The sequence below is a fragment of the Physella acuta genome, unplaced genomic scaffold, assembly GCF_028476545.2.
Source record: "Physella acuta isolate Inbredline_101_S28 unplaced genomic scaffold, ASM2847654v3 ptg000895l, whole genome shotgun sequence".
Classification (NCBI taxonomy): domain Eukaryota; kingdom Metazoa; phylum Mollusca; class Gastropoda; family Physidae; genus Physella; species Physella acuta.
Genome location: NW_026732412.1, coordinates 169359 through 179916, shown reverse-complemented (window position 1 = coordinate 179916; position 10558 = coordinate 169359). Strand labels below are relative to the sequence as shown.

General features: G+C 36.2%; 1 protein-coding gene across 1 annotated transcript; it reads left to right on the top strand.

Annotated features, from left to right (window-relative positions):
* Positions 1-342: 342 nt before the first annotated feature.
* On the top strand, positions 343-1000 carry LOC131952908 (small ribosomal subunit protein mS25-like). The gene has a single exon (XM_059315842.1). The coding sequence runs from the start codon at positions 429-431 to the stop codon at positions 945-947; it is 519 nt and encodes a 172-aa protein (XP_059171825.1). The 5' UTR covers positions 343-428; the 3' UTR covers positions 948-1000.
* Positions 1001-10558: the final 9558 nt, after the last annotated feature.

The window sequence follows — 10558 nt, the reverse complement described above, 5'->3', positions numbered from 1 at the left end:
TATTTCTATATACATACCGTTTCGTTCGTGAGGGGGTGGTGGTTGACTTTTTTTTGGCTTGGGAGGAGGGGGGCTCCCGAAGTGATCCCGATTTTTTTTCGAAAAAGATTACGTTTTTTTTTTTTGTGGAAGAGAAGGAGAGCGGTAAAGTAGGCCTACTTAATTTCGAAAAATATGAAACAATATCGTGATGAAACCAATAACAAATATGAGCTTGTATTTTATAAAGACGAGCTACTGTGACATCTCAACAGTTACTTTATACTTAATAAGAATGGCCATACTTTTGGTAATTTTCAATTAATTGTGCGCTTCTTTACACACATAACATTTTTGAACTCTGAAATGAAAAATTAAGATCCTAATACAAAATTCAAAAGAAAGTGAAAAGCATCTACATTGTACAAAAGACAGAATACCTTTTCATCATGCCTTTTATGAAAGGAGCAGCTCCTATAAGGAGAACATTGAAATATTTAGAGAAAGGAAGTTTGGTATTCAAAGACAATGTCAAAATAGTCACTTTTAACTTTAATAGAAATCAGCCATCTAGTGAAGGTACCAAGCAGTTTGTATTTTGGCATTTTGCACAAATGCAGTATAAAAATCCTGATGTGCAAATGTGTGTCTACAATGATTTGACGCCATCACCATTTTTTAAAATTTTCTTTAGTGGTGGATCCAAGTTAGTTTTAGACATTGCCAGTCAAGATAAAGACGAAATTTTTAACCAAGTTAAAAGGATATTTTGTAAAAACGAAGAAACGCTGCCAGCTGAAGCACTGGCCAAAGAGAAGAAAACCAATCCTGCCAACTTTGGTGCCAACTGTAGCAACCAGTGTATCTGTGAGATCCCTGGTCAGGTTCCCGGTCCTAAATATGTGCCGTTACCTAAAGAAATGCGTGGCAAATGTAAATTCCAGCACAAAGATGTAGTTGATGAATGAAAGAAAGTTTGGATTGCATGATTAAAATTTTTTGTTTATTTTTATGTACTGTGTTAGGGTTGAATGTGTGTTGAATGACTCATGTAGAAATGTTACTTTATTATAATAAAAATTGTATAACCTATTTAAAAAAAAAAAAAGAAAAAAGATTCACACACATAACACAAGAATAATAACATCGTTTAGGAGCACGGAAGAACTATTGTAAATCATCAAATATTAAACGTCTAAGAAATAATTTGTAACATGTCTAAGAGGTTTGATTTTTATACATTTTTTATGAAAAAATGGATTTTAGAAACAAAAATAATAATTTCAACATTTTACTGATAGAAAATATTTATTTTATTTGACGTGTTTATACAATTATACCATCATATATTATATTAATGATCTTTATTTTAATAAATAGTTTTGTTGAAATCTTTAAGTTGTATCCCTTGATTCAATTAACTTGTATAAGGGAAGTAATAAAATACATGCCAATTTTCGTGAGGCACATCTATTATTAACACAAGTTATATTGCAAGTTAATATATCTTTCGTAGGTTAAAAAGCTTAGAGCAACATTAGTATATTTTTGGCGATGTAACGTTTATGCAACATTCTTAAATTTAGTGTGTAAATAGGGCTGAGATTTTAGGGTAACTTTATAACGTCTGTATAGAATGAGATATTTATAGCAACATTATAGAATCAATTTCCGTGGATTGAGAGGTACAGAGTGTACTAAACATTGTCAAAACTGTGTGAATCTTAAAACTTTTGGTAACATTGTCAAACGTGTGTTGAATGGAGAGTGTAGCTCAATTTAATAACATTGTATGTGGAGAGGATTATCCTAATCAGCATTATGACAAAGATTATTTAAGATGGTTAAGACATCTTATCACATTCTATGTTGTAGGAGATGGTTTAATAAACTGAAGTGTATATATAGTTTAGTAAAGAAAATCAATGACGACGTATATAATGATATGATCATCATAAAGTACATGACATATTTCAACGTTTGCACTGACTATTAGTTTACGAAGCCTATTTCTTATAGACATGTAAAAAAACTATGTTGCTAAAACTTGTTTCCCTTGGATATTGGTGTTTCTGTTTCCATATCAGTCTGTGGTTGTGTGACTTTGGTATGAGGGACGTCTGGTGTGGTGACTTAAATCATTTACCAAGGAGAAGATGATGCGCATGTTTTTGTTAACCAATAATTAATGTTTAATAAACACAGTGAGTGTTGAGTAGCGTGATAATGATAATTGTTGCTTGCCTGTAAAAATGTGACTTATTTTCTATTCATTTAAAGAAAAAGTGCTCAGATTTTGACCGGCTGAAATCGTGTATTACCTTAGAGTGTAGTTGTGTTTATTCACTCTATATGTACCAGTCGGGTCCAAACTTGATTTATCAACATATATTGCTTCAAGTTAAAAGTAATTCAAATTGAAATGACTAGATGTATGGGGCCCTATGTAATCTCTAATTTCGCAAGACATTTTTGGGGCTCCCACTGATATGCATATGTCCAATTGCTCATATAATGAATACCATACAGATATTGTAGTTCGATTTAGTAACCACGAGCTAAGCTCAAAATTAACACATTGTTTGAATCAAATCATTTGTTTTCCACGTAAAGTCTAGTCGTTTAACCTGAAAGTCTCAAGATCGAATCGGGGTTCAAGTCCGTAGATTGTACTTGAGTCCACGTAGCTCTTATGAGTAACTAATTCAAGTTAGGGAAAGTTGCGCGTTGACATACATAGAACTATAGAACAACAATAAAATATGTTGAAACGACATCTTATTCACAATTAAAGAAACATTAAAATACATGAATACATATTTATTGTCTAATTAATATCAGTTACGTACATAATAATGTTTATATCCAAAAATATGTTTATATGATACAGCTGAAGAATAGTTTGTTTACACATTGACGATCAGTGGACTTTTATTACAGATTAATTTTGTAATTTAAATTTAATTTTTTTTTTGCCTCAGGCATGTAATTTACAGCGTCAGTTGTGTGTGTTCGCTTTAGTATTACAGTTCTCATCACCGGCTTGTGAGGACTGATACAGATTTACAACAGTAATATTTATTTCTTACTTGTAGCCTACTTTCATTCAGTTAAGATGGTTTGCTTATACATAGATTTAATACAAAACGTCTAAATATAAAAAAAAAAAAAAAAAAAAAAAAAACCCAACCTGAAAATGCAAATGTGTAATTAAATGATGATTCAAGGGATTTTTTCCCCTTGTCGTGGTGGGTGAGGGGGGGGGAGGATGGGGGGGGGGAATTTGGGTTTTTAAGTAGAGCTGAAATAAATTTGTGATTACAGACAATTGCAATGATACCAATTTTAAACAATCGGAAAAGTTATGTTATTAAATCGAGACACATCAAAGCAAACATTCTTCCCTTTCAAACATTTATATCTATACAGTCGTCAAACATTTTTTTAATTCAATTGTTTTAAACATTGAAATCAGTAAAAATCATGTATATGATAGTTTTACACAATATAAAGATATGAACATCAAATGCATATATAATAATCAAAGGGAGATTATAAAATGGCTTAAGAACTAGTCTAAAATAAGGTGTGCAGACTCGGTTTCTCATGACTGCTTAGTTTACTGTGCTCAGTCCTTAGCTGAGGAGTCAATAAATGTAAAAATAATTATCAAAAGTATGTCCAGCATAAAAAGGCAACACACTGATGATTTAACTGAGTTATCAACTGTCTATAAGTTGCGGACTTATTAAAGTTAGTGCGTTCATTTTAGATCAAAATGGAAAAAAATAAATGACCTTTTTAACAAATATAAAATTAATTCTGATTTTCGATAAAAGTTATTATTTGTATAGAAATAAATTGATAACATTTATATTTATAATTCAAGTGTTTCACTAAGCAATTATTTATATTTAGAGGTTGCATCCCTTGCAAACAATGACTTGTTATAATGGGAAGTAACTTTGCAAAATTAATGGTCGACCTATTCCAGTGCTCGTGGCGTATGTGAAAATCCTTGGCTCCTCAAAGTAGACAAAAAAATAGACATGGTGCTAAGATACTTCGAACACACTTCCGTAGATCGTCAAATCCATGTCGTTAATAAAACTACATAAATGCATTGTTTACATTTAAGGCATTGAGTGAAATACAGACGATATGAACATTTGAGTGATCGAGTTGATAGTTGCGTATAGGTCTTCAAGATTATCATGAGTTGAAAGTATATTGTTTTAGAGTGTTCGAGATTTGATTCGTTGCTTCTTGGTAGATGGCGTAATCGTGTGTTGGAAAACGCAAGTTGAGTGTCACATAGTAGCGTTGATAGGATTGTTTATTTGGGTAATACTTTTAGTTCGTTGGGAGATGAATAGTCGTGCGTTGTGAAAGTTGTGTTGTCGAGTTGATCTTTGAGTCTAGTTTGTCGAGATTATCGTAGTTCGATGTTGTCGTGCCGAAACATCCTACCTAAGATTACTCCTAGGTAGGCGTTGTCTAGCTGAAAAATCGAAATTAGCCACTCGTACATTGAAACCACCAAAGTGGCTCTTCTCGAGAGCTTTGAGCGTTCGAGGGAAGTGTGGGAGCAACCCCTGAGCAATCTTGGTTTGCTTGTTGAGTTGAGTAGATTTGACCGCCTTCCGACCCGGCAATCGAACCTAAAGAAGACCGACTAAACGAATGGCTATGATCAGTGCAGAATCAAGAACAGATACTACACTTTGATCTTAGCGAAAAGGCCGGGACGACCTCTTTGTTGATCTATGTGTATCCTGTGCAGGTAAATATATATATATATATATATATATGGTTTTGCCAAAAAAAATCAAGACTTTAAATGTGAAACTCTTAGAGAAATCTTCTTCATTTGAATATTTCTAATTTACAGATTATTTAAGATATATTCCAATTGTTTTTAGTTTAAATAAAGCATACTAATATTAATATTAATTTATCAAAGTATATTTTCATACTTTAAAAAAAAAGAATGTTTTTTACTACTTGTTAATACGTCTCATAGCATTTTCAGGTAGCATCCCTTGGCATACATGATTATATAAATGGGAAGTAACTAGCACAATACTAAAATGTTTTTCACAGCTTCAATTTAAAAGCAAGCTTAAAATCAAAAGATTTGCTGTAGGTTTACATATGCAGGGCAACATTGTTACATTGTGTATGGAATAAGAAATACAGAATGTAGGGCAAAATGGTTTTGTAACGTTGTGAGTTTATTGCAATACAACGACATTAAAAGCTATGTCGTTTTATTGGAAACTTTGCTACTGTATATTCAGAGGCGTAGGTACCCTTCCCGCGCCCGGGGACAAACTTTCGATTTGCAACCCCCTCAAACTTTTGATTTTCACCCCCCTCAAATGTTCGATTACTTTTTACAACCCATTTTGGCGCCCCCTAAGGTCGGCGCCCAGTGACATATGTCAGTCACCCCTCCCCCCCCTCCCCCACCCATCGCTACGCCTCTGTGTGCATTTCGTAATTAAGAGTTTTGAGCAGGCCATGATGTATTGTTTATGTAAGAGTTATTGATGACATCATCATATTAGGAAATTTAATTGTTAACATGAACAACTAATTAATTCGTAAACTCAATGGTTTTAAATTTTTAACTAAGCTCATGTTATTCAAAAATTGCAATTACAACATACATCTGAGAAGTCACGGGTTAAATAGCTAAATTGTTAGTGTAATCGGCTTTCATGCGGGTGGCACGGGTTCTAGACACGTCAATGTATTTTTTTTTTCTTTTTTTTTTTTTTTTTTTTGAGATGTGAATGATAAAGTTGCCTATCTGAACTTGGCGGAATACAGGGAAGGTGAAGCAGAGTTATGTTTCTTTGTCCTAAGCATATGAAGGGATAGTGTGGTCAGAGACATGCTCGGCTGGAATCGTTTTTTTTTAAACGATAAAAACATGCTGTCTGAGACTTGGCGGGACACTGGGCAGGTGAAGTAGAGTTGAGTAGGTCACCTGTGACGTCAGTATGTGAAGGGATTGTCCGAAATCGGTGTTTTTTAAAAGCTAAAAAAAACATTTTGTTGAATGTGGGGTCTGGTTTTTTATGACGACCAGTGACAGACGTGATGTTTTTTTATGGATGACCCCCGAAACCCACAGTTATCCAAGGGAAGATCGGGTAAGTCTAGTTACTTTTAAAAATAACGAACAAGAGTGCCATCAAACTTTCTTCACCCTCCCCTCCTCTCACATCGCTGCAAAGTTCCGAAGCTCCGCCCTTCTTCCTAGAGTGTGACGTCGTTTATGGACGGCCTCTAATGGGATATTAAAGACATGGTCGGACTAAGTACCAATTCCCGCTGGAAGTATACTAGGTCTATAGGGGTCTTGAATAATCAACTGCACATTTTTTGACGATTTTATCCCCCCCCCCCCCCTTTCCCACCTTCCCCTTCCCACCCTCCGTAACACATCGGTACAAAAATCCAGACGCCCACCTAAAATGACGTCACACCTCAGCCTACAAATTCTCCTCCTCCCCCACCCCATATTCCGAACTTGTTTTTCAACATATTTTTTTTCTAAAATATTGACTGAGCTTGGTCGAAAGAGAGTACTTGAATGAATTTATTTCCAAATTTATTAAAACATCTATCTAAAATGCGAAATAACGGCAGAAGTATGACGTAACGCTATCTGAAACCCCACCCACTCCTCCTCATCGCATAATCACGGAACCTCCCTCGCCCTACGACGTTCAAAAGATATCACACCACTTTTTGTCTTTGTTTTTTTAGTTATAGCTACTTTCGTTATTGAAAGTTGTTGAATAGAACAAATATAATAAAACAGAAAAGGTAATGAAATGTAATGCATTACTGTTAAACAATAGATAGCTTGAGGTTTTAATACATGGAAAGGAATCTTGTAGAATTACACATCCACCTACGTTAACAATAGCATAGGGGCCATCCATAAATGAAGTCACGCTTTTTTTTTATGATTCCCCCCCTCTCCCCACCGTCATATATCGTCACAAAAAGCCAGATTCCCCCCCCCCCTTTAAAGTGACGTCACACCTCAGCCCACAACCCTCCCTCAAAACTGCAGTTGAATTTTTTTTAAAACATATATTTTATTCCAAAATCGTGTCTGAACTCTCTCAACATAGAGTGTTTTAATCAATTCCTATTACAATTTATTAAAACAGTTTTCTAAAACGCGATAATAACGACTGCTAACGTTTTCTAACATTACTTTTTGTTTTTTTGCAAACAAAATGTGACGTCCCACCATCCGAACCCCCCCCCCTCCCCCTCATCACACACCGTCACAAAATTACGAATCCCCCCTACTCCCCTACGAGTGTGACGTCATTTATGGACGACCCCCATACTACCCTAGAAGTCTTATGATCAACCATCGGCCAGAGGCGTAGCGACCCTTCCCGGCGCCCGGGGACAAACTTTTCGATTTGCACCCCCCCCCTCGAGATTTCGATTTGCACCCCCCTCAAACTTTCGATTTTCACCGCCCCCTCGAGATTTCGATTTGCATCCCCCCCCCCCTCAAACTTTCGATTTGCACCCCCCTCAACCTTTCAATTTATTTTTAAAACCCATTTTGGCGCCCCCTAAGGTCGGTGCCCGGGGACATGTGTCCCCCCCCCCCCCCCGCCCCCCCCCCTCGCTACGCTACTGCCATTGGCACCTAGGTCAGTGCTGTGCTACTGTAGAAACAAGTACCAATCCTTGCATCAGACGAAGTGTGTGTTGCGAATTCAATAAAGACGGTAAAAAAAAAAGTGTTGACTATTAAGCAGTTCTACCCATACCAGAGAAGCATTATCATTTATAGAGACGGCTACCTACTGTAAGGGTTGGGTTTGTACAACTAACATTAGTTAAGATATCGGTGTATTGTTTATTAGTAGATCTGAGGGTAATCTATCGTTTTAGGTACGTAAAATCGCCCGCGGCTAGTAATGTACGATAATAAGTTACCTCATTGTCAAGGCTTTAATAGAAGTACATTGTGATATAGTTGTGTCAAATATTTTAGATACATGAATAAGAAACCTAAATTAATGGGTAAATATATCAGTATAGTCAAGAAATTAACTTTAAAGAACAGTGTTTGCGAGCAGGATTTGCTATAAAAAAAAGCGGCCATCTGTAAGCTAGAGTGGCTTCCCCTGAATCTTGCGCTATAAGTTTATAATAAAAAATAAACAAGATGGCTGCTTTAGTAAATGAGCATGGTTGCATCTGTTGGAAACATTGCTAGTCTGCATTTATTACTAAAAAGTTTTAATTATGTTGTTTAAAAAGAGGTACAAGGAAACATTTTTGTATTTTTCAAAACATAAATCCTCCTGAAAATGTGAAATAATTATTAAAATTTAAGGAGTCACCTGTTTTTCACATTACTAGATCTAGTCGCGGGCGATTTTACGTACCTAAAACGATAGATTACCCAATCTATAAATATATATATAATTCACTTCTTGGAGACCCTCGAAAACACCAAGCTGTACGCGCGCCTAGCCGCCCCCTCTCTTTCACTCTAGGTATATCGCTACCACCCCCACCCCCACATGGTCTGGTGAGCTGTGGTTCATGCTAAATATTTACAATCGTATAGCCGGGTTTAGTGACGGCTATAAGGGGCAGATAATTTAGTTTGAAATAATTTTTAACTTAGGGGAGGTAACTAAAAGGAGGCTGCTTTCACGGGGGGGGGGGGGGGGGGGGAAGGGTAGGGGTTGGGGAAAGGAGGGGGGGGGGGTTATCGTCCTTAACGACCTACTGATGGTGTTTTAAAGCAAATACTTTCAGTAATTAGTAACGCTAACATATTGCATTAGTCACACTTTTTAAAACACGTCAAATTATGTTTTTACGTGTTAAAGAAAAAATCATATTCATTCGTTTCACTTTAGCGCATGACGCAATCTGCATCATTGTTAACAGGATGCTTTTTGGTACGATGGCGCCTCAGAGGCGTAGCGACCCTTCCCGGCGCCCGGGGACAAACTTTTCGATTTGCACCCCCCCCCCCTCGAGATTTTGATTTGCACCCCCCTTCAACCTTTCAATTTATTTTTCCAACCCATTTTGGCGCCCCCTAAGGTCGGCGCCCGGGGACATGTGTCCCCCCTCGCTACGCTACTGTGGCGCCTGTTAGTTTTAAGGGGCCGTACGCGGCGCCTATTCCCGCGCAACGCGCGTGGACCGGTTCTACGGCTCAATAAACACGGTATGAGCAATAGAACTGGTTGGTGACCTACTTACCAGCCCTATAGACGTATTTTATAGGTAACTGTTTACTAAACCAAAATCAATGGCTAAATATACTAATATTAGCCAGAAATTAACTTTAAACGGCAGTGTTTTCGAGCAAGATTTAATATATTAAAAGCGGCCATCTATAAGTTAGAGTGGTTTCCCCTGAATCTCTAACTATAATTTTACTAAATAAACCGGGAGTGATCTCCCTTAAACTTTCTCTAATATTCTAGTGTGAAACAACAGGGGATGGCAACTCTGGATATAGACATGATTTTTAATCCATTTTAAATACTTAAACTTTAAAATAGAATAACACCTCGTAGAAAAAAATTGCACACCAAGTGAACGCCGAATAAAATGTGCATTATAGTGCGAAATATTAAGCGTTTATCGAGAAATCTGAAATAGCGAAATTTACTACATCCGGTCAACACAAATTACGCAAAATTTGATAGAAGGCAAAGAATTAGAACTGTTACTTACACGTGAAATTACATTTTCTAACTGAAATAGTACTCAAGTTATACTTTTTTTAAAATTTCAAAGTAGAAAAAGTTAAACTTCCGTTTATCGGAAATTGCTCAAAAGTTGATACGTATCTACCATTTTGATATAATACTTATATATGAAATTTTATTAACCTAGCTGTAACGGTTCTCAAGTTATCGTGTTTACAGACACACACACAAAATTGTACGTAGCCAAAATTGTAGGTAGCTAAAATTGATTGCATCCCTCTTCAATGCAAACATTTCTTTCATTTTCGTCTTCTCCGACCAGATCAAAATTGTAGGTAGACAAAAAGGTAGTCACACCTATAGGTAGCCACAACTGTAGGCAGCAAGAATAGTAATTGTAGATGACCTAAACTGTACGTAGGTAAACTGTAGGTAGCCGAAACTGTAGGTAGCTAAAATTATAGGTTGCCAAAATTATAGGTAGCCAAAATTGTATGTAGCCAAAATTATAGGTAGTCAACATTAAAGGTAGCCAAAATTGTAGGTAGCCAAAAGTATAGGTAGCCAAAATTGTATGTAGCCAAAATTATAGGTAGTCTAAATTATAGGTAGCCAAAATTGTAGGTAGCCGAAATTGTAGGTAGCCAAAATTGTATGTAACCCAAATTATAGGTAGCCAAAAATGTAGGTAGCCAAAATTATAGGTAGCCAACTTTGTATGTAGCCAAAATTATAGGTAGTCTAAATTATAGGTAGCCAAAATTGTAGGTAGCCGAAATTGTAGGTAGCCAAAATTGTATGTCGCAAAAATTATAGGTTGTCAAAATTATAGGTAGCCAAAATTGTAG

Coding starts and splice junctions, on each gene's coding strand:
- LOC131952908 (XM_059315842.1), top strand. CDS start 429: ATGCCTTTTATGAAAGGAGCAGCTCCTATAAGGAGAACATTGAAATAT.